Below are 25,656 nucleotides of genomic sequence, written 5' to 3' on the forward strand. Positions count from 1 at the left end.
TCTATTCCCCTTAATATCTTGAAAGCTCCGATTAAATCATCCTTAATCTAAATTCCAGGGTATACAACCCTATTTTGTGTAATATATCTTCGTAATGTAACCCTTGGAGTCTACGTATTAATCCGGTAAATCTACAATGCACTCTTTCCAGGGTCGGTATATCCTTCCCTAGGTGTGGCGCCCAGAACTGCTCACAGTACTTCAGGTGGGGTCTAACCAGGGCTTTGTATAACTGAAGCATGATTCCTACCCCCTTGTACTCTATTCTTCTAGATATAAAGGCCAGCATTCCATTCACTTTTTTGATTATTTTCTACCTGTCCATGACATTTTAATCTGTGTACTTGGCCCCCAAGTCTCTTTGTGCCTCCACTGATTCTAGCTTTTCCTCAATTAGAAATTACCCTGTTCTCTCCTTTTTAGGTCCACAGTGGATGGCCTCACATTTTTCTACATTGGAATCCATTTGCCACAGTTTTGCCCATTCACTTAATCTATTAGTATCTCTCTGTAATTTTTTGCCTCTATCTACACTGCTTATAATGCCTCCTATCTTAGCGTCATCGGTATGCTTGGATATGCAGCTTCCTGTGCTATCAACTAAGTCTTTAATGAATACAGTGAATAGTTGAGGCCCCAACACAGATTTTTTTGGGACAATACTCGTCACATCCTGCCAATTAGAGTACCTGCCTGTTATCCATACTCTGTTTCCTAACTAGGTCACTAATATACCTTCAATTAAAGCCTGGCTCGGGTATGGGCGGCACAGTGGCGCAGTGGTTAGCACCACAGCCTCACAGCTGCAGCGACCCGAGTTCAATTCTGGGTACTGCCTGTGTGGAGTTTGCAAGTTCTCCCTGTGTCTGCATGGGTTTCCTCCGGGTGCTCCGGTTTCCTCCCACATGCCAAAAGACTTGCAGGTTGATAGGTAAATTGGCCATTATAAATTGCCCCTAGTATAAGTAGGTGGTAGGGAAATATAGGGACAGGTGTGGATGTGGTAGGAATATGGGATTAGTGTAGGATTAGTATAAATGGGTGGTTGATGGTCGGCACAGACTCGGTGGGCCGAAGGGCCTGTTTCAGTGCTGTATCTCTAAACTAAACTAAACTAAAACCGACCTGGGCCCGACCCGACAACGGCCAACCCGAACCTGACTCAGGCCCCAGTCCTTTAATTTTTTAAAATGCCCAACCCGACACGACCCCGACACATGAAGTCAGGTTTGGTTGTCAAGCAGTCTTTACTGCAGAGCGTGGAGTCCAGACTGCACGTTTCCCGCCTTGACGTCCTGAATGTTCATTTCAAGATTACTTCCCAGAGCAAGGCAGCACTGTCCACGTCCAGCCCGACCCGACCCGAGCCTGAATGCTGGACCCGGAAGAGAGACCCGGCACTTGTCGTCAGGTCTGGTTGGGTTCAGGTCGGGAAGCCATGCTTTACCTTCAAATCCATGAGCTTCAGCTAACAGTATCTTATGCAGGACTTTATATTAAATGTCTTCTGGAAGTCCACATGAATTACATCCATAGACATTCCTCTGTAAACTACTTTAGTCAATCGGATTCATCAGATATGACCTACCCTTTATAAATGCTGGCTCTTTGATCAACTGAAAATTTTCAAGGTATTCAGTCATTCTATCATTAATTATAAACTTGGGCAATTTTCTGACAATAGATATTAGGCAAACTGGTCTAAATTTTCCTTGTTTCTCGGTCATCTTTCTTAAATAGCAGATTAACATGTACAATTTTCCAATCTGAAGAAATGGTTTCCAAATCGAGAGAACATTGGAAGATTATAGTTAGGTCATCTACAAAGCTAAGTCCCAGAATAAATTCGACAATTCACTTGTGTTTGCTCTTTTAAAAAAGAGATAACCAAATAAATAAAAATGCAAATTCAACACCAGCAATTTACGACAATGACTTCAAAGATATTTCCTGTTTTGCTAAATGCCTAAGACATAATCAAACTTTTACTAAATGTTCTGTTTCAAAGCATTGGTAATCCTAGTTACTTTTTAAAATATTGTTATAATAAACAGCATTTCACTTCACTCATCTGGAAAAATACTAATGCTTCATTTTTCAGAGGATCTTTAAAACGGAGGTGAGAAGAGTGGGGAGGAAAGGAGGGGAAAGAAACAGCTACAAGTTCCGACATAAAGCACCCGAGTGAAATTAACCCAACCTCTCACACTCCAAAATCTATCAAGAATGGGAGAAACTGACAAGCCTGGGGAAGATACCAGTAACTGCAGTAAGTACAGAAACATCAATTGAGCTTTTGTTTTAATCTATACATGGCCCAAGGATTTAAAATTATCTGGAAATAGGGAGATTAAATTTCCCAACCTGAGTTCTCTGCGGAGATTTTTTTTTGTTAATGACATCGGAACTTGATACAGTTCAGAAGCTTGTTTGTTACATTGCATGATTTCCTGAAGTGGATCCTTCTTTTCCCGCGAGTGCAGGGGGGTCGTAGCGCCTTTGCTTGTTTGAAATCAGTATTTGTTGCTTTTTTAAACTTTTATGATGTTAATTGAACACAGGTACATCAACAACTGGCTCCGATATTCGATCACTAGTTTAAAGCCTGGTTACTCAACCAAACCCGAATACATGTGTCGGGTTCAGATTGGGTCGGACATTTAAAATAAAGGGGCTCGGGTCAGGTTCGGATTGGCTGTTGTCAGGTCGGACCCGGGTCGGGTTTTAATTTTATACCCAAGCCAGGCTTTAGTAGAAAATGGTTGGCATCCTTCCACCAATGGAAGATGGTGAACACGCAGCAAACAATCCATTTAGGTAGGTATCTTCTCTTGGTGCACCTTTGCTGATGGCTGTGAAGGCCAATCCTTGAGAGGCAGGTTCTGCACTAGTGCCACACATGAAGCTGCCAAGTGACGCTGCGAGTTGTTTTCGGCACTGGCGCCTGTTGCCAAACTGCTGTAGCCACTGGTCATCGTGGTAGTGCACACCAGTCCACAGGATGTGTCGCCATTTCCCTCTTTCACCAACTAGTGACTCCCAAGTGCGGTGGTCATCATTTAGGGCTGTCATGTCACACTTGCAAGCATCCTTGAAGCGGAGCTTAGAGTGCCCCAATGGTCATCTGACCCCGGCTACCTCACCATACAGAAGGTCCTTGGGTATGTGACCGTCTTCCATCCTGTGGACGTGTCCGATCCTTCGAAGCCGCCTCTTTTTGATCAGTGCCAACACACTTGGGAGCTCTGCCTTTGAGATGACTGCCACATTTGTAATTTTGTCCTGCCAGGATATACCCATAATGCACCGCAGACAGTGAATATGAATTCAATTAAAATTTCTGGAATTAAAAGCTCGTCTAATGATAGCCATGAAACCACTGTCAATTGTTGAAAAAACCCATTCACTAATGCCCTCCTTATTAACATCTGGGGGCATGTATCAAAGTTGGGAGATCTGTCCCACAGACTAGTCAAGCAGCAGCCTGACACAGTCATACTCAAGGAATCATACCTTATAGACAATGTCCCAGACACCGCCATCACCATCCCAGCAGAGGTTGTGGCACAGTGGTATACAGTTGGGAGGGAGTCGCCCTGGGAGTCCTCAGCTTTGGACCCCATGAAGTCTCATGGCACAGGGTCAAACATGGGCAAGGAAAACTCCTGCTCATGAATCAGTACTCCTCCATGTCCCGTCTTCACATTGAGGATATGCTCCATCATGTTGTGTGGCACTACAACCATGCTAAATGAGATAAACTTCGAACAGATCTAGCAACTCAAAACTGGGCATCCATGAGGCGTTATGGGCCATCAACAGCAGCAGAATGGTACTCAACCACTATCTGTAACCTCATGGCCCGGCATATTCCCCACTCTACCATTACCATCAAGCCGGGGGATAAACCCTGGTTCAATGAAGAGTGCAGGCGGGCCGGCCAGGAGCAGCACCAGGCATACCTCAAATGAAGCATCAACCAGGTGAAGCAACACTTAGGACTACCTGCACGCCAAACAGCATAGGCAGCGTGCGATAGACAGAGCTGAGCGACCCCACAACCAACGGATCAGATCCAAGCTCTGCAGTCCTGCATGGTGGTGGACAATTAAACAACTTACAGGAGGTGCCTCCACAAATATCCCCATCCTCAATGATGGGGGATCCCAGCACATCAGTGCAAATGATAAGGCTGAAGCAGTCTTCAGCGAGTAGTGCCAAGTTGATGATCCATGTCGGCCTCCTCCTGAAGTCCCCAGCATCACAGATGCCAGTCTTCAGCCAATTCGATTCACTCCACGTGATATCAAGGAACGACTGAAGGCACTGGATACTGCAAAGGCTATGGGCCCTGACAATATTCCGTCAATAGTACAGAAGACCTGTGCTCCAGAACTTGCCATGCCCCTAGCCAAGCTGTTCCAGCACAGCTACAACACTGGCATCTATCCAGCAATGTGGAAAATCGCCCAAGTATGTCCTGTACACAAAAAGCAGGACAAATTGAACCAGGCCAATTACCGCCCCATCAGTCTACTCTCGATCATCAGTCAAGTGATGGAAGGTGTCGTAGACGGTGCTTTCAAGCAGTACTTGCTTAGCAATAACCTGCTCAGTGACGTTCAGTTTGGGTATCGCCAGGGCCACTTAGCTCCAGACCTCATTACAGCCTTGGTTCAAACATGGACACAAGAGCTAAGCTCCAGAGGTGAGTGACTGCCCTTGACAACAAGGCAGCATTTGACCGAGTATGGCATCAAGGAGCCCTAGCAAAACTAGAGTCAATGGGAATCGGGGAAAACACTCTGCTGGTTGGAGTCATACCTAATGCAAAGGAAGATGGTTGTGGTTGTTGGAGATCTATCTTCTCAGCTCCAGGACATCACTGCAGGAGTTCCTCAGGGTAATGTCCTAGGCCCAACCATCTTCAGCTGCTTCATCAATGACCTTCCTTCAATCATAAGGTCAGAAGTGGGGATGTTTGCTGATGATTGCACAACTTTTAGCACTATTTGCGACTCCTCAGATACTGAAGCAGTCAGTGTAGAAATGCAAAAAGACCTGGACAATATCCAGGCTTGGGCTGATAAGTGGCAAGTAACATTCGTGCCACACAAGTGCCAGGCAATGACCATCTCCAACAAGAGAGAATCTAACCATCTCCCTTGACATTCAATGGCATTGCAATCGCTGAATCCCCCACTATCAACATCCTGGGGGTTACCATTGACCAGAAACAGAACTGGAGTAGCTATATAAATACAGTGGCTACAAAAGCAGGTTAGACGCTCAGAATCCTGTGGTAACTCCCCTCCTCACTCCCCAAAGCCTGTCCACCATCTACAAGGCACAAGTCAGGAGTATGATGGAATACTCTCCATTTGCCTGGATGGGTGCAGCTCCAACAACACACAAGAAGCTCAACACCATTCAGGACAAAGCAGCCTTCTTGATTGGCACCCCATTTACAATCATTCACTCCCTCTACCACTGACGCACAGTGGCAGCAGTGTGTACCATCAACAAGATGCACTGCAGCATAGCACCAAGGCAGCTTCCAAACCCACGACCTCTACCACATAGAAGGAAAAGGACAGCAGCTACATGGGAACACCACCACCTGCAAGTTCCCCTCCAAGCCATACACCATCCTGACTTGAAACTATATCGCCCTGCCTTCTCTGTCACTAAGTCAAAATCTTGGAACTCCCTTCCTAACAGCACTGTAGATGTACCTACCCTGTATGGACTGCAGCGGTTCAAGCCAGCGGCTCACCAGCACCTTCTCAAGGGCAATTAGGGATGGGCAATAAATGCTGCCCTAGCCAGCGATGCCCACATCCCATGAATGAATTAAAAAAACAGGCTAAGCAGCCAATCACATTGAATAATTCTAACATCTAGAATCCAGGAAGTAAAAGTCATTGATTATCCTTCATTTTGTAATCATTTTACAGAGAGCAAAGTAAATCTTTGGATGTTTTTAAAATCATGAATGGAGAAATTTGACATTTCACAAATATCAAATTAGTTTTTCAGGGACAGAAAAGTTGCTCAGCAGTAATCATGACTTAGAACACATTAAAAACAGTTACATCTTATTCACCAATGCGTAAAATTTTCAAGGGTTTTTACTGTGAGACTAATAGTGGAAAGAGTGGAAACTCATACCAATTCTAGTGAGTCCTAAAATTTCCATCTGTGAGGACTTCAACAGCACACCTGTGGAGAAGCACGGAATCACTAACAACTTTTGGATTTCCACGTTTAATGAAACATTAAACAGAAGTTGCTGTCAGTTTCACAGACATTACAACTGCAAAATCCGAGCCATAGCTTCACTGCCAGGCAGTTGCAAGATATACTGAGAGCTGGCACTCTAGTTTTGCCTGCCAGGGCAGAGTTCTCCACATGCGTGTAAGTATGCATGCCCTCTCACAGGGGCAGTAGTGCTTATTCTCTCATCTTAAAAAAAAATTCTTGAATTTATGAAGGGCCCAAAAAATCTCAACTATGTAGTAAGTGGAAATGTAATCTTCCATCTTCCCTGCCCGCACAGATGCGAAACCTAAACAACACGAGGCAACCTCATGGAGGGTCTCTCACATCACGTCTTCATTGCTGATAAGTCACACTGGAATCTGACTCCAGTTATACTGTCAAAATGTAATGTAACTCCAAAACCAGTTTGTATTTGCACAAAAATTGGCTATATAACTGCGGCCTTCATATTACACTGACAGGCATGACCCAATTGTGTATATTTTTTAAAAATTACAAACAAAACCTGTAATTGGGGTGGATTTGAACTCTTTGAGCTTGTTTAAAAAGACTGCCTACATTAAACAAGATCGTCAAACTACACCCACTGTTGAGCTGGAGATGGATGACAAACATGTAATTTCCTGTGATTTTAGCCATTTTAATCATGAATCCTTTGCTTCATGGTGTAATGTGGAATAATCCTACTGCCATTCCCAGGCACAATAAAAATTGTGCTTATGAAAGTTTAATACCTGGTACTCTAAATTTTACACCAAATCTACCTCATCTTGTCTCCTCGCTTTCATTTCCTTCCCCCACAGAAAAATATGTTATGATAACAAGCATAAACAAGCACACAGTAAAGTTTTTGCAGAACATTCTGAGCCAGCTTTGAAAATCAAAACTGACATGCAGCTTCATACCTCACAGGAAATGAAATTCCCTCCCTACCATGATTGTACTTATCTACATCATTCACAATTTATTACTAAACTAATGAAATAATTTTTGTCAGAGAAATACACCTCTTATCTCTTCAAGATACAATCAAACCAAGGCAATGTTTTATTGCTTTTTCGGGCACTTTGAGCCACATCAAGCTTTATTGCAATAAAAACCAATTTTCTTACTAAACTTGTATACAAATTATTAGTTTTTGTTTGTTCAGATTGCTTCGAGAATGTATTTTCAACTGAATGCAAGCTGCTAGGAGAACTCTTTGCTCCATTGAGAAGTAAACATACATAAAAATGTAACAATAGTAAATACCTGGCTTAGTTTATTTATAAAATGCCATTCCCTCCCCCCCCCCCCCCCCCCACTTTGTATTGGATCATTAGTGAAATAGGTTGGGGCATGAGAAGGCCTTCGATGACAGAACAATGTATTAAACAGTCTCTTCATGGCTCTTGTATCTTAGCTTGTATCCACACTTTAGAAAAGGGACTAGCTATTTTGTCATGCTACAGTGAAGTTTAAATGTAATTGCCACATTGTTAATTCTCTCCAATGTACAGCTTTACAGAAATTAAGTTACCGATTAAAGTGAGCTAATTGAAGTCTTGAAAGGTTAAATTAGAATTACTGTCTGAAATTGTATATTTTAATAAAATTTTAGATGCAATGTTTGTTGAGGAGGTGCAAGCCAAGATGAGCAATGAGCTTATACAGTAAGTCTATACAATGAGTCCAGCCAAAGGGTAGCTGAACCACTGGAAAAAGAACATCCCGTACTTGAAGCAACTTCGCTGTTCCTGACTGGCTTGGCATTACAACTGGCCTCAACACTCCAGTTAGGGAAAGGGAAGAGGAGGATTGGGGGGGGGGGGGAAGAGATGTCTCCAGTGCCCACAAAATTATACCTCAGCAAGAACAAAAAGAGCGAAGGGGACAAGCTGGAAGAAAATGTTAGAAATAATGTAGTTAATCAATTTATTTATTGTTTCAAAGATTGTAAAGAGGTTCGCTGAAGAATAGTCTACCCTCATACTTTCAAAAGTCTTTCAAACAACAACTTATATTTATAATGCATCTTTAATATAATAAAAGGTATCAAGGCACTTCACAGGAGCAATATAAAGCAAAGTCAGATACCGAACCACATAAGGAGATACTAGGGCAGATAGCCAAAATCTTGGTCAAAGAGGTAGGTTTGAAGGAGTGTCTTAAAGGAAGAAAGAGTGAGAGAGGTAGAGGCAAAGAGGTTTTGGGAGGGACGACCAAACCTAGGTAGCTGAAGACACAGCCACCAATGGTGGAGCAATTAAAATCAGGAATCTTCAATAGGCCAGAATTAGCAGAATGCAGGGATCTTGGAAGGTTGTTGGGCTGTAGGAGATTACAGAGATAGTGAGGGCAAAACCATGGAGGGATTGAAAAAAAGGATGAGAATTTTAAAATCGAGGTGTTACTTGACTGGGAGCTAATATAGATTTTAGTCCATGGTTTCTTCTCTTTTTCTTTAGTAGCTTTAAACACCACAGTGAAAAGATGGTGTTGCAAGTTGCTTAAAATTCAGCATTTCTGCTGAGAGATGTCTGCTTTGCTACCACAATACCTCTTTGAAGAGATCAAAATGTTTTGATGTGCTAATATCTTGATTGCAAAGTTGCTAAAAGATGGTACACTCCAAAAATACTTCTTGTAATCCCATCAGGACTAAATGCAGAAAGACAAATGCTTGCTTTTCATCGAAAAGAAACCCCATGATTTGAACCGGATGTGAATGTGGAACGTTTCCAACCTCTATTGTGGGCTGAACTTGTATTAAAGTGCTCAAACCCAGATCAGATATACTTGGATTCCTCAACACTCTACATGGTCACCCTCATACCTTTGTGGCTGTACCGTGTAATTTGTTGAAGGGTACAAAACAACAAGTAGACAATTGAGGAGCTATGATGGAGCGGGGGGTGAGGGGGAGTGAGAACTAAGCCTGATGCCCAGGATTCGCTTATGGGACCACTACTGTTCCAAATTTACAGAAATGACTTGGATTCAGTTAACTCAATGCAAACTGGTAACACTTGGAGCCTCCAAATTAGGAGGGGCAATGGAGGAGGCAGCTCAGAAATTGCAGAATGAGCTAGATAAGGTATGTAGGTGGGCGGCTCAGAGGCCGATGAAATTTAATATAGACAAATGTAAAATACGGCACATGGGAAAGATAAATAAGAGATACATACTTTCCATGAATGGTGTTGAAAGTTAAGGATAAAGCCAAACGAGACCTCAGTGTCTTCATATATGTATACAAGAAGCTCAACACAACCAACAATGTAGAACAGCAATAAACAAAGCCAACAGAATGTTGAACAACATGGTTAAAACAGTAGAATACAAGTCAAAGGAAGTTCTGACTAAAACCATATAACATTTTGGCCAGACAAACCTTGAACACTGCATCCAGTTCTGACCGCTGTGACAGAGGGAAGCAAACAAGTATTGGAGGCAGTACAGAAAAAAGAAACAAGGCTGATCCCTAATGTAAATAGACTGAGTTGTGAAGACTGGAGAAAATTGGGCTTTTAAGTGTGGAAACGAGGTGTCAAAGAGATGACCTTACCGAGCTACAAGACAGTTAACGAATAGAAGAGGTAAATACGGAATATGATTTTAAGTTAAATTGTAAGATTAGGACAAGAGGAAATAGATTCAAACTAATAAATGTGATTCAGGGTTATGTCAAGAAATTCTTCTATGCACAAAGAGTGGTTAACATATGGAATGCACTTCCAGGAAGAACAGTGGAGACAGAAGTCCTAGAATATAACAATTTAATTTTGAAATGGGGAATTTGAGTATCTTTCTGCATGGGTGAAAGAGGATGAGTGGAATGACCTTCCTCATTGTAACTACCTTGTATAAATTTTGTTCATATTGTTCAACGAATAGTGTCTTTCAGAGTAAGCGTACATTCTTTAAAGGAACTAGGAATATTTACAAAAGCACTCATCACTTATGTGCAGTTAATTTTTTTTATGCAGCAAAAAGATCACATAAGCTTTGTAATCTTGCAGTTACATAATTCTTAGAAATACTCTTCTGTTTTCACTAAAGAAACACGATTGCATATTTCTGATACCTAATTGTCAAGTTGTAAAGGTGTATTTTCTGACAGTTTAAGTTTGATTGACTTTAAGTACTGTTCAATATCTTACCTATACTGCTTACTTTGGCACATAATACCAATGGAGAACAAACCTGTTTAATAGTTAAGCTTGTAACAAAAATCTCTTGCTTGGATCATAATCTCCAAATTCTGAAATTTCACATGATATAGTGGAATCTTGTGTACTATCTAATGATAACTTTAGAATAAAAGGAAGAATTGTTTGCCCTGGTATATTTCTTTTTTTTATATTCGTTCCTGGGATGTGGGCATTGCTGGTTAGGACAGCATTTATTGCCCATACCTAATTGGCCTTGAGAAGGTGGTGATGAGCTGTCTTCTTGAACCACTGCAGTCCATACAGGGTAGGTACACCCACAGTGCTGATAGGAAGGGAGTTCCAGGATTTTGACCCAGTGACAATGAAGGAACGGCGATATAGTTCCAAGGCAGGATGGCGTGTGGCGTGGAGCAGAACTTGGAGGTGGTGGTGTTCCCATGGATTTGCTGCACTTGTCCTTCTAGGTAGTAGACATCGCGGGTTTGGAAGGTGCTGTCTAAGGAGCCTTGGTGAGTTGCTACAGTGCAACTTGTAGATGGTACACACTGCTGCCACTGCGCGTCAGTGGTGGAGGGAATGAATGTTTGTAGATGGGGTGCCAATCAAGCGGGCTGCTTTGTCCTGGATGGTGTTGAGCTACTTGAGTGTTGTTGGAGCTGCACCCATCCAGGCAAGTGGAAAGTATTCCAACCCCCTCCTGACTTGTGCCTTGTAGATGGTGGACAGGCTTCGGGTAGTCAGGAGGTGAGTTACTAGCCGCAGAATCCTGAGCCTCTGTCTGGCTCGTGTAGCCATGGTATTTATATGGCTACTCCAGTTCTGTTTCTGGTCAATGGTAGCCCCTAGGACGTTGATAGTGGGGGATTCAGCGATGGTACTGCCATTGAATGTCAAGGGGAGATGAAGGAAGGTCATTGATGAAGCAGCTGAAGATTCTCTCTTGTTGGAGATGGTCATTGCCTGGCACTTGTGTGGCGCGAATGTTACTTGCCACTTATCAGCCCAAGCCTGGATATTGTCCAGGTCTTGCTGCATTTCTACACAGACTGCTTCAGTATCTGAGGAGTAATGAATGGTGCTGAACATTGTGCAATCATCAGTGAACAGTCCACTTGTGACCTTATGATTGAAGGAAGGTCATTGATGAAGCAGCTAAAGATGGTTGGGCCTAGGACACTACCCTGAGGAACTCCTGCAGTGATGTCCTGGAGCTGAGATGATTGACCTCCAACAACCACAACCATCTTCCTTTGCACCAGCTATGACATAAACCAGCAGAAAGTTTTCCACCGATTCCCAGTGACTTCATTTGCTAGGGCTCCTTGAAGCCATACTCGATCAAATGCGGTCTTGATATCAAGGGCAGTCATTCTCACCTCACCGTGCGTTCAGCTGTTTTGTCCATATTTGAACCAAGGCTGTAATGAGGTCAGAAGCTAAGTGGCCCCAGCAGAAGTCAAACTGAGCGTCACTGAGCAGGTTATTGCTAAGTAAGTGCCGCTTGATAGCGCTGTCGACGACACCTTCCATCACTTGACTGATCGAGAGTAGATTGGGCGGTAATTGGCCAGGTTGGATTTGTCCTGCTTTTTATGTACAGGACATACTTGGACAATTTTCCACATTACCAGGTAGATTCCAGTGTTGTAGCTGTACTGGAACAGCTTGGCTAGGGGTGCAGCAAGTTCTGGAGCACAGGTCTTCAGTACTATTGCTGGAATACTGTCAGGGCCCATAGCCTTTGCAGTATCTTCAGTCGTTTTTTGATATCCCGTGTAGTGAATCGAATTGGCTGAAGACTGGCATCTGCGATGCTGGGGACTTCAGGAGGAGGCAGAGATGGATCATCCACTCGGTACTTCTGGCTGAAGATTGTTGCAAATGCGTCAGCCTTATCTTTTGCAATGATGTACTGGGCTTCCCCATCGTTGAGGATGTGGCTATTTATGGGAGCCAGCTCCTCCAGTTAGTTGTATAATTGTCCACTACCATTCATGACTGGGTGTGGCAGGGCTGCAGAGCTTACATTTGATCCGTTGGTTATGGGATCGCTGAGCTCTGTCTATAGCATGCTGCTTATGCTGTTTGGCGTGCAGGTAGTCCTGTGTTGTTGCTTCACCAGGTTGACATCTCATTTTGAGGTATGCCTGGCGCTGCTCCTGGAATGCCCTCCTGCACTCTTTATTGAACCAGGGTTGATCCCCTGGCTTGATGGTAATGGAAGAGTGGGAAATGTGCCGGGCCCTGAAGTTACAGATTGCGGTTGAGCACAATTCTGCTGCTGACAGCCCACAGTGCCTCATGGATGCCAAGTTGTGCGTTGCTAGATCTGTTCGAAATCTATCCCATTTAGCACGGTGGTAGTGCCACACAACATGATGGAAAGGATCCTTAATGTGAAGATAGGACTTTTGTCTCCACAAGGACTGTGCGGTGGTCACTCCTCCCAATACTGTCATGGACGGATGCATCTGCGACAGGCAGATTGGTGAGGATGAAGTCAAGTATGTTTTTCCCTCACCACCTGCTGCAACCACAGTCTAGCAGCTATGTCCTTCAGGGCTTGGCCAGCGCGGTCAGTAATAGTGTGACCAAGCCACTCTTGGTGATGGACATTGAAGTCCCCCACCCAGAGTACCTTCTGTGCCCTTGCTACCCTCAGTGTTTCTTCCACTTGATGTTCAACATGGAGAAGTACTGATTCATCAGCCGAGGTTGGAGGGGGCTGCAGTAGGTGCTAATCAGCAGGAGGTTTCCTTGCCCATGTCTGTCCTTATGCCTTGAGACTTCATGGGGTCCAGAGTCGATGTTGAGGACTCACAAGGCAACTCCCTCCCGACTGTGTACCACTATGCTGCCACCTCTGCTGGGTATGTCCTGCTGGTGGGATAGGACATACCCAGGGATGGTGATGGCAGTGTCTGGCACATTGTCTGTAAGGTATGATTCCGTGAGTATGACTATGTTGACTGCTGTTGCTTGATTAGTCTGTGGGACAGCTCTCCCAACTTTGGCACAAGCCCCCAGATGTTAGTAAGGAGGACTTTGCAGGGTCGACCGGGCCGGGATTGCCATTGTCATTTCCACTGCCTAGGTCGATGCCAGTTAGTCCATCTGACTTCATTCCTTATCGACTTTGTAGCAGTTTGATACAACTGAGTAGCTTGCTTGGGCATTTAAGAGTCAACCTCATTGCTGTGAGTCTGGAGTTACATGTAGGCCAGACCAGCTAAGGACAGCAGATTTCCTTTGCTAAAGGACATTAGTGAACTTGATGGGTTTTTACGACAATCGATTATGGTTTCATGGTCATTAGACTAGCTTTAATTACAGATTTTGTTCTATTAATTGAATTCAAATTCCACTTTCAGCTGTGATGAGATTCAAACCCATGTCCCTAGAGCAACACCCTGGGTCTCTGGGTTACTAGTCCAGTGACAATACCATTACGCCACCACCTCCCCCACATTTACTACACAAAAGATCAGGTAAATAGTAAAAGAATTGCCCCTCGTGTAGATAGGGGGTAGGAGAATTGAGGGAAGGTGGGGATGTGACAGGGAAAAATGGGATTAATGTAGGATTAGTATAAAATGGGTGGCTGATGGTCGGCGCAGACTCGGTGGGCTGAAGGGCCTGTTTCGGTGCTGTGTCTCTCTGTGACTATAAACCATAGGGAGTATGGACTTGCCTAAAGGAGCCCTTTGTGACAAGGGCAAGTGAAACATATTGGGAGCAAGCACAAACTGCAACACTGCCGAAGAAGTTTGCAACATCTAAAATGTTTCCACTTTTTTACAATGATCTCCAAATTAAAACCCAACAATGCTAGCCCAAAAACAACTATATTTGAACTAACAAAATTTTAATTAATTTGATGTTTTAAATATCACGACCTTATGCATTAAGTTGCATCAGGAAACACACAAAAAAATTATGCAATATCTGCTATATAAAACATGCAACCTACCTCATCATCCGAGTCATCAAAAATAGAGTGTTTAGACAATGCTAGAGTGTTCTGCTTTGTCTTCTTGGACAAAATAAGTCCATATCTGTGGAGAGAGAAAAAAAATTACTGCAAATGAATTAACAAGAGCAGTGGCTTTGGTACTATGGATTATTACTCCCCAAAATCACAGCATTGTTTTGCACTTATCTATTGAATCTCTAGCAAATGCCATAGATTTAGCCATTAGGCTCATTCCCCCAGTGTCTGGGGTATACAGTTCTGGTTGACATAATTTGATTGCCATCATGTTGGCCTTCATTTCTGCTTGCTCCTCTCCTTCTCCTGAGCCTGCTTCAAAGTTCAAAACCAAATTGTGAATTTCTTGTAATGCTACTCACAGGAGATCCTCTAACATGGTTTGAAATTTTTGGTGTGCATTTGCTCGAGACCCTGTAATTCCCATTTATTCTATGAAATAGCACGTCTGCTATAATCCAATTCGAACATCAATAGAGTGGTTCTTGGGGTCTCAGTCAATGAGGAAGAAGACACTTAACCCAACAAGAGGGGGAGAGAAAAGTTTAAAGAAAAATTGTTGGACATCCACAACAAACAATAAAGCCCAGGCTAAAGCAATACTCCATCTGATGCGGACCCCAAGTGGAGCATGATTAGTTCCCCAACGGGGTTTTGAGGTATTCTGGAGTGATATCAGGACCTGACTTCAGTATTATACATTTGCTTCAGTTCTCCGCTGAAAGACTTTGCCTCAAGTGCAAAGTGCCAGTGTAAGTATAGCCTCACAATCATCGTTCCAGTCTATTGCTCACTTCTCCTGTTCACGTTTCCTACTTTGCTGATTTTATTTTACTTTACATTCGCAGTAATCTAATCTTCACCAGAGGCTGAGGCAATTAAAATGAGGGTTGCTAAGTGTTTAAGTATTGCATTCCTTGGTTAGTTGCTTTTTAGTGAATGTGAAATTTACTCCAATGCTTCACAGCTTAGATATATCAGACAAAAAAACTATTGCCGAGACAGCATCAGCTCACAAATGGTAAGTTTATGAAACTGCCAACTAAAATGTCACTAAACATTGATCATAGAAAATTCACAGGCAGGTAATTGGAGGAAAAACCTCTAGTTGCCAAATGAAAATGAAGCTTGGAAATAAAAGTCATTTTTTAAAAAACAAATGGTCTGTACACCCAAAATGTTGATTTACCTGGTCTCTCCAGATACCAGCTGACCCATGTTAGAAATTAGGAATATGTGTAGAATACATATAGATGATATTCAGCTTGGAATAAGGTCGAGGATTAGATTGATACTGCAAGTTTCGTTTCACTGGCAACAAGTGGAGTGAGTGTTTTGATATATGACAATTTCCCCCAATGCAGGGGAATAAATAACCCAGGAGTTGGTGTGTGGCCAGCTGATCTTTTTTTAAAATTCATTCATGGGATGTGAGCATCGCTGGCTAGGACAGCATTTATTACCCATCCTTAATTGCCTTTGAGAAGATGGCGGTGAGCCGTCTTCTTGAACCGCTGCAGTCCATGTGGGGTAGGTACACCCACAGTGCTGTTAGGAAGGGAGTTCCAAGATTTTGACCCAGCGACAGTGAAGAAATGGCAATATAGTTCCAAGTCAGGATGGTGTGTGGCTTGGAGAGGAACTTGCAGGTGATGATGTTCCCATGCATCTGCTGCCCTTGTCCTAGGTGGTATGTTTGGAAGGTGCAGTCTAAGGAGCCTTGGTGAGTTGCTACAATGCATCTCGTAGATGGTACACACTGCTGCCACTGCACGTCAGTGGTGGAGGGGGTTGTTTGTTTGTGGATGGGGTGCCAATCAAGCAGGCTGCTTCGTCCTGGATGGTGTTGAGCTTCTTCAGTGTTGTTGGAGCTGCACCCATCCAGGCATATGAAGAGTATTCCATCACACTCCTGACTTGTGCCTTGTAGATGGTGGACAGGCTTTAGGGAGTCAGAAGGTGAGTACCTCGCCGCAGGATTCCTAGCCTCTGACTTGCTCTTGTAGCCACGGTATTTATATGGCTACTCCAGTTCTGTTTCTGGTCAATGGCTGATGCCTATGTAATAGTGGAAAAGTAACTGGGTGGTGTCTAAATAAACAACTATATTATAAAGTTGTGCAAGGATTGTCTTTTAACCTTTTTTTAACAAAGCTGTTTGCTAAAATGTGTAAGTTAACCAGTATGTGAGGATACCATAGGAGGTGTTCTTCTAAACATAGTGGATCATTCTTTGGTAAAACATTTTGATAAGGAAGCAGAATAGTCAGATTGGATGACTGGCCTATGAGCAACTCCAAGCATAACAACTGATAAAAGACAAAATCGAAAATTGGGATGTTGACCAAGTGAATTGGGATGTTGACCTATAGAATTGCGAAACTGATCAGGGAAACAACACAGAATTGATCCTGGGGAAACAATCCTTAGCATGCTCCAAGGGCATGATAAGGATGGGTTTCTCTCCATGGTTTGAACAAAGAACTCAATGTACTCTTGGGCACCTTATATTAAAGGTGAACCTCTATAGGACAATGAGACATTGTTAATAAGGAACCCCAGGTCCAGCCCTGGAAAAGGGTATAAAGGATAAGACTGGACGACACTGGTACAGCGGATGGTGAACCGGAGAACTCTCGAGAGTGAATCCATATGGACTTCAGTCTAACACTCTTGTGTAGTTCGTGAAGATGTGAGGCACCAGGGAAAGGAACAGAAGAAGAGTTGTTTACGCCTGCCAGCTATTCTGCCCAACCTGGACTGGTACTCTTTACTTGTCATGGTCACGTTTTTGTTGTATAACTAGTGTTATATACCGTCTTGTACTCTGATTAAACTCAACATACCCACCGTGTTGGGTGCAGTCCAGTGTTTCAAAGAGCTATAAAGATACAACCTGGAAACACTCTGCAGGTCAAAGGTGAACAGTCCCTTCCAAAAGCAGAGATGTTCTGATATTAATCACTGACTGGTCAGGCCTCATCTGGAATATTATGTGCAATTTGGGACACCTCACTTTAAGAACAATGTCAGGCCTTAGAGAGGATGCAGAGGAGATATACCATAATGATACCAGAGAGAATGGACTTTAGTTATGTGGAGAGACTAGAGAAGCTGGGATTGTGCTTCTTAAAGCAGAGGTGGTTATGGGGAGATTTGATAGATATCTTCAAAATTATGAGGGGCTTTAAGAGAGTAAATAAGAAGAACCTGTTTCCACTGGCGAGAGGGTCAGTAACCAAAGAACACAGATTTAAGGTAACTGGCATAAAGGACCAGAGGGGAGATGAGGAGATAAAGACAGAAAATGCTAGCTTTCTAGATTTCCAGCATCTGCAGTATTTTGCTTTTGTGTGGGAGTTGAGGAGAAATGTTTTTACACAGCAAGTTATGGTGATGGAAGCAGATTCAATAGTAAATTTCAAAATGAAAACTGGATATATATTTCAAAAGGAATGATTTGCACAGCTATGGGGAAATGCTGGGGGAGTAAGACTACATGGATATTTCTTTCAAAGAACCAGTACAGGCAAAATGGGCAGAATGGCCTTCTATTCTATTCTGTGCCATAAGATTCTATGACTTATTGGATTGTATAGAAAAACTTTTCACTCAGTTTGATAAACTTGTGATGGTTAGAACACTAAATTCAATATATAAACAGGAAACAATGTGCAGTGAAAATACAGCCTAAAAATCAACTCTAAATTTACCAAAACAAAATACTGAAAACACTTCTGGAGAGGAAGAGTGATTGCGCATTATGGAGAGAAAGGTCCTTTACAAAAGCGGGGAAAGGAGGAGATGATGTGTTTAATGATGGTATCATGATAGAGATTGCAGAAATAACCAAAGATGATCTGTTGAATGCAGAGGCTGGTGGGGTGAAAACGAGGAAAAGGTGGTGGCGGTGGGGGGGGGGGGGGGGGGGGGGGGCTCTGCTGACTTGTTTAATAATCAGTCCCAGACCTTGCCAAATCTTTGCAGGTATCCAAGGCACTGTTTAATGATTCAGTGTTTAAGTGCAGAACTTCAGAAATAGATTTCAGAAAGTACCGGGCAACAAAAAGTGAGCAGAAAACTAAAACTAAAAATAGTGCTAGGGAAATTAATGGGGTTAAAGGCTGACAAATCCACATCCCAGAATACTAAAGGAAGTGGCCCTGGAATTAGTGGATTGATTGGTGGTCATCTTCCAAAATTCTCGACTCTGGAGCAGTTCCTACAGATTGGAGGGTGGCAAATGTAACCCCACTATTTAAAAAAGGAGGGAGTGTAAAAACAGAGAACTACAGACCAGTTAGCCTTATATCAGTAGTGGGGAAAATGCTAGAGTCTATTATAAAGGATGTGATAGCAAAAGACCTAGAAAGCATAAACGGGATTGGGCAAAATCAGCATGGGTTTACGAAAGGGAAGTCATGCTTAACAAATCTACTGGAGTTTTTTGAGGATGTAACTAGTAGAATAGATAAGGGAGAACCAGTGGATGTGGTGTATTTGAATTTTCAGAAGGCTTTTGATAAGGTCCTGCATAAGAGGTTAGTGTGCAAAATTAAAGCACATGGGATTGGGGGTAATATACTGACATGGATTGAGAATTGGTCGACAGACAGGAAAGAGAGAGTAGGAATAAACGGGTCTTTTTCCGGGTGGCGGGCAGTCACTAGTGGGGTACCGCAGGGATTAGTGCTTGGGCCCAGCTATTCACAATAAAAATAATTACTTGGGTGAGGGAACTAAATGTAAAATTTCCAAGTTTGCAGATGTCACAAAGCGGGGCCCGGGGGTGGGGGGGGTGGGAGGGGGGAGGGGGGGGAATGTGAGCTGTGAGGAGGATGTAAAGAGGCTCCAATATGATTTGGACAAGTGGGGTGAGTGGGCAAATGTATGGCAGATGCAGTATAACATGGATAAATGTGAGGTTATCCACTTTGCTTGTCAAAACAGAAAGACAGATTATCTGAATGGTGATAGATTGGTAAAGGGGGAGGTGCAACGAGACCTGGGTGTCCTTGTACACCAGTCACTGAAATCAAGCATTCAGGTGCAACAAGCAATTAGTAAGGCGAATGGTATGTTGGCCTTCATTGCAAGAGGATTTGAGTACAGGAGCAAGGATGTCTTACTGCAGTTATATAGGGCCTTGGTGAGACCACATCTGAAGTATTGTGTGCAGTTTTGGTCTCCTTATCTGAGGAAGGATGTTCTTGCCTTGGAGGGAGTGCAGAGAAGATTTACTAGGCTGATTCCTGGGATGGCAGGATTGACGTATGAGGAGAGATTGGGTCGACTAGGTCTATATTCACTGGAGGTTAGAAGAATGAGAGGGGATCTCATAGAAACCTATAAAATTCTATCAGGACTGGACAGGCTAGATGCAGGGAGGATGTTCCCGATGCTGGGGAGTCCAGAACCAGGGGTCACAGTCTCAGGATACGGAGTATGCTATTTAGAACCGAGATGAGGAGAAATTTCTTCAGTCAGAGGGCGGTGAACCTGTGGAATTCTCTACCTCAGAAGGCAGTGGAGGCCAAGTCATTAAATATATTCAAGAAGGAGATAGATATATTTCTTAATGCCAAAGGGATCAAGGGATATGGGGAGAAAGCGGGAACAGGGTACTGAATTAGACGATCAGCTATGATCTTTTTGAATGGCGGAGCAGACCCAAGGGGCCGAATGGCCTACTCCTATTCCTATTTTCTATGTTTCTATGTAAAAAACTATGGATTGCTTCAGAACCAAACACAGAAGTCTGTGTGTGACTGATCTGATTCATGTTAAAAATATACACCCATCCAAAAATCAGGCAAGACCACATTACCTTCACGGAGTTGTGTGAAAAGTTAAAAAGAATGGCAGATTTGTGTGGAACATACTTATTATAGATTCTAATGAACTGAAACCAGTCTATTTTGCTGTGAAGTATTCTGAGCAATAGGCAGTACATTAACCCCACCCACTCCTAGTAAAGCAATGATATAGTCTGGTCCAGCAAGCATCGGGAAGGAGATTCTGTTCACATATTTGGACTTTGTTGCTTAAAGAAAACTTTAAATCAAATTTTACCCAAATAAACATTTTGTTTTAGGGTTAAATCAAGGAAAATCCATAACCTGCTGTGAACATAGCAACCATTTAAGTTTCTTAACTTGATTATCCTTGTACTATAATTTTGTATGGTTCTGCAATTTTTTCCCCCTCGCCTTTTGTCACTAGCTTTACAGTTGTAGATTTTCCTTTGCGTTCTTTCTTCCCCTTTAAGATACTGGGTCTGCTCTCTGCTGCCACCAAGCATCAACATTTATGGAGCAAACTGAGAAGACTGCACAACACTGCACCAAAAAAAAAGTAGGATGCAGGTACAAAAATTTGGGTTTTTAAATCAAACACTTTGGTTTCATTTAGCAAAAACAGTTTAATGTGGACCAAAAACTGCACCTTTAGACAATGCTGTACATAGTCCAGCATGCTGAGGTTTAACAATTAATCCCCAATTGCAGTATATTGTTCATTGGAGAAGATGCGAGATACTCAGGATCACCATGCTCTCCAAGCCCTTTCCCTTTCCAAAAAGCACAAAATAACATAGGAGAACGGGTACAGGCTAATACTATGGCAGATTTATTTACAGGTGCATTTATATAGCACCTGGTGAAACGTCCCAAGGTGCTTCACAGGAGCAATTCAATTTGACACCGACCACCGAGATATGAGGGCAGTTGGTTTTAAGGAGCGTCTTAAAAGGAACAGCGAGAGGTTCAGTGACAGAAAGGTTTACGGAGAAAATTCCAAAGCCTAGGGCCTTGTCAGCTGAAGACATTGCAGCCAATGGTAAAGCGAAGAAAATTGAGGATGTACAAGAGGTCAGAATTGGGGGAGCACAGAGGTCATGGAGAGTTGTAGGGCTGGCAGAGGTTCAAAAGATAAGGAGGGGTAGGGCCATGAAGGGATTTGAAAACAAGGGGATGAGAATATAAAAAAACAATAATCAGGTGTTGCTGGGCTGGGAGCCAATGTAGGTGAACAACACTGTTTGGTGATGGGTGAACAACACTATTTGATGCAAGTTAGAATAAAGGCAGCAGAGGTTACTTCATAGAGCAATAACCATATCTACACATACCTAACCATATCTAGCATTAGCTAATCCAGAACACAATGCTCAAAATATTCAATCCTTTTCAGCAACGTCTTAACACCAGTTTCTGATGGTTGCTTAGGTAATGCTTCAAATGAAGCCCCTGATCATGTATTAAGGGACAACTAAGCTATGAACTGGATCGAGAAGGCTGGCCTTAACACAGGAGGGCTCTTTTGATATAAGAGGAGTCTCATTTAATGTACAAATGATTTTATCCCTCCCAAATAGTCTGTGACAAGGGGGCACAAATTTAAAGTGATTGGTAGAAAAATTAGAGGGGAGATGAGGAAAAACTTTTTCACCCAGAGGATGGTGGGGGTCTGGAACTCACTGCCTGAAAGGGTAGTTGAGGCAGAAACCCTCAACTCATTCAAAAGGAGTATGGAAATGTAGCTCAAGTGCTGTAATCTGCAGGGCTACAGACCAAATGCTGGAAGGTGCATTGAAGCACCTTAGTTTTACTATGTCAAAGGTGATATATATATATATATATACATAGACACACACAAGTTGTTGTTGGATGTTTGAAAGGGAATCACTATATGAACTACCCTTTGCCTTCCAAGAAATTATAATTTGCTTAACTTAGTAGCTTTTGTTCCCATATACAGCTGACAATACAAATTCCAAGAAAACATTTGGAAATATTACATACATATATATACACATGCCTACAGGATGAAAACTCTGCTTCCATAACAGGGTCATATCCACAATTCTCTACAAGATAACTTTGCTGCCTCACCTTTCCAAACCATGAGCACTAAGAAATTCCTTGGAGGGAGAGGGACTAAAGTCAAAGGGCAACTTATTCTTGGTCACTTTCTGAAGTGGCCAGCTAAAGTGTGACAATGACAAAAACCAAAGCAAACATTTAAGGAATACATAGCTTTCTCAGCCCTTTAAATAAATCAAAGTATACTTCACTAAATTCTGTAACTTCCGTTTGTACTGTGCAGCAATACGTCGCAAGAGGTTTGCACAAGAGCACATTGTTTTCTCCTCATAGCAAGCTAAATTCATCTGAAAAGCAGCTTCCACCTCACATAATATAACCTTATTTAATCCAACTGCAATTTCCTCCTTATCAGAGCATTTGCTGAAGCACCGAAACAGTAGCTTTACCCACTATCAAACTTAATTACATGAAAATCTTTAAGGTCTGCTAATACTACAACATTGCTTGCAAATAGTTCAACAAAACAAAGGAAATATGATGACAGAAATAGATTAAATAGGCCTAATTCAAATAGCCACATCTAGACACAAGCAGTTTCCACATAAGCTCTCAATTTATGCAAATGATTTACCTAAGGAAACAACATTTTTCTCCCTGAAATTCTAACTTATCGTACAATATAAATACTATAGCAGCTTGAGCATATGCATAGAATCCACAACACTGAATAGCAATCAGTTGTACAGGGCATTGGTGAGACCACATCTAGGAGTATTGTGTGCATTGGAAGCAGTTTAGAGAAGGTTCACTAGACTGATTCCTGGGATGAGAGAGTTATCTTATGAGAACAGGTTGGGTGTGTATTCAACGGGGTTGAGAAGGATGAGAGGTGATCTTATTGAAACATAAAAGATCCTGAGGGGACTTGATGGGATGGATGTTGAAAGGATGTTTCCCCTTGTGGGACAGACTAAAACCAGGGGGCATAGTTTAAAAATAAGGGGTCTCCCATTTAAGACAGAGATGAGGAGAAATCTTTTTAACTTGGAGGGTCATGAATCTGTGGAACACTCTTCCCCAGATAGCAGTGAAGGCAAGGTCATTGAATGTTTTTAAGGCAGAGGTGGACAGATTCTTACATACGAACATACAAACTAGGAGCAGGAGTGGCCATTCAGCCCCTCGAGCCTGCTCCACCAATCAACAAGATCATGACTGATCTGTTTGTGCACGCAACTCCATTTTCCTGCCTACCCCTAATAACCTTTGACTCCCTTGTTCTCAAGAATCTGCCTAAAAAACATTTAATGACCCTGCCTCCACTGCTATCTGGGGAAGAGAATTCCACAGACTCATGATACTCAGAGAAACAATTTCTCCTCATCTCTGTCCTAAACGGGAGACTTTATTTTTAAATCGTGCCCGCTAGTTTTCATCTCTCCCAAAAGGGGAAACATCCACCCTGTCAAGTCCCGTCAGGATCTTTTATGATTCAATCAGATCACCTCTCATTCTTCTAAACTCCAATGAATAAAGACCCAAACTGTCCAAACGTTCCTCAGAAGATAACCCTCTCAACCCAGGAATCAGTCAAGTGAACCTTCCCTGAACTACTTCCAATGCAATTATATCCTTTCCTAAGTAAGGAGACCAAAACTACACAATACTCGAGATGCGGCGTCACCAATGTCCCGTACAATTGTAGCAAACGTTTACTTTTATATTCCATTCCCCTTGCAATAAATGACAACATTGCATTTGCCTTCTTAATCACATGCTGTACCTGTATACTAACCTTTTTGTGTTTCATGTACTAGGACACCCAGATACCTCTGCATCTCAGCATTCTGCAATCTCTCTCCCTTTAAATAATATGTTGCTTTTCTATTCTTTTGGCCAAAATGGACAAGTTCACACTTTCCCACATTATACTCCATCTGCCAAATCTTTGCCCACTCACTTAATCTATCTACCCCTTTGTAGACTCATTATGTCCTTTTCACAACTTACTCACCTACCTATCTTCATGTCATCAGCAAATTTGGCAACCATACATTCTGTCCCTTCATCCAAGTCATTGCTATAGATTGCAAATAGTTGAATCCCCAGCACTGATCCCTGTGGCACTCCACCAGTTGCATCTTGCCAATCTGAAAATGACCCATTTATGTCTACTCTGTTTCCTGTTAGCTAACCAATCCTCTATCCTTGTTAATATATTACCCCCTATACCATGGGCTCTTACTTTGTTTAGTAACATTTGATATGGCACTTGTCACAAGAACACAAGAAATAGGAGCAGAAGTAGACCGTATGGTCCATTGAGCCTGCTCTGCCATTCAATGCAATCATGGCTGATCTTGGGCTTCAATTCCACTTTCCTGCCCGCTCCCTATATCCCTTGATTCCCTGTGAGACCAAAAATCTATCTATTCCAGCCTTAAATGTATTCAGTAATAAGAGCATCCACAACCCTCCGGGGTAGAGAATTCCAAAGATTCACAACCCTTTGAGTGTAGTAATGTTAAATGCCTTCTTGAAATCCAAGTACACCACATCCACAGGTTCCCCTTTATCCATGTTGTTTTCTACTTCCTCAAAGAACTCTAATAAATTAGTTAAACATGATTTCCCTGTCACAAAACCATGCTGACTCTGCCTGATAGCATTGAGATTTTCTAAATGACTTGCTAGACCCTCCTTAATAATAGATTCTATCATTTTCCCTATGACAGATGTTAAGCTAACTGGCCTGTAGTTTCCTGCTTTGTGTCTTCCTCCTTTCTTGAATAGTGGAGTTACATTCATTATTTTCCAATCTGATGGGACCTTTCCAGAATCTAGGGAATTTTGGAAAATCAAAACCAATGCATACACTATCTCAGCAGCTACTTCTTTAAAGACCCAAGGATGAAGTCCATCAGGACCTGGGGACTCGTCAGCTTTTGGTTCTAATAGTTTTATCAATACCATTACCAGGGAAAGGGTAATTGTTTTAAGTTCATCCCTCCCTTTCAACTTTTGAATCACAATTATTTCTGGGATGTTATTTGTATCCTCTTCAGTGAAGACAGATGCAAAAAATCTGTTCAATTCCTTCACCATTTCCTTATTTTTCATTATTAACTTCCCAGACTCACTCTCTAGAGGAACAACACTCACTTTACTTACTCTTTTCCTTTTTAAATACTTTGACAAACAAAGGAGTCAAAGGGTATTGGGAGTAGGCAGGAAGGTGGAGTTGAGTCCACAAACAGATCTTATAGAATGGCGGAGCAGGTTCGAGGGGCCCAATAGCCTACTCCTGCTCTTAGTTTGTATGTTCGTATGTATGGCTGGTCACATTAAATTCTATAGCTTATACTTTTTTTTTTAAAGTTTGAGAAATTTTATTTTTCTTCTCCGA

General features: G+C 42.4%; 1 protein-coding gene across 1 annotated transcript in view; it reads right to left on the reverse strand.

The window, feature by feature from the left end:
- nsrp1 (nuclear speckle splicing regulatory protein 1) overlaps window positions 1–25,656 on the reverse strand; it is a 55,838-nt gene that overhangs the window by 20,019 nt on the left and 10,163 nt on the right. Inside the window, exon 2 of the mRNA XM_068010441.1 lies at window positions 14,407–14,491. Within this exon, the coding sequence (XP_067866542.1) occupies window positions 14,407–14,491 (85 nt within the window). The remainder of the gene's footprint in view (window positions 1–14,406; window positions 14,492–25,656) is intronic.

The sequence above is a fragment of the Heterodontus francisci genome, chromosome 30 (genome assembly GCF_036365525.1).
Source record: "Heterodontus francisci isolate sHetFra1 chromosome 30, sHetFra1.hap1, whole genome shotgun sequence".
Lineage (NCBI taxonomy): Eukaryota > Metazoa > Chordata > Chondrichthyes > Heterodontiformes > Heterodontidae > Heterodontus > Heterodontus francisci.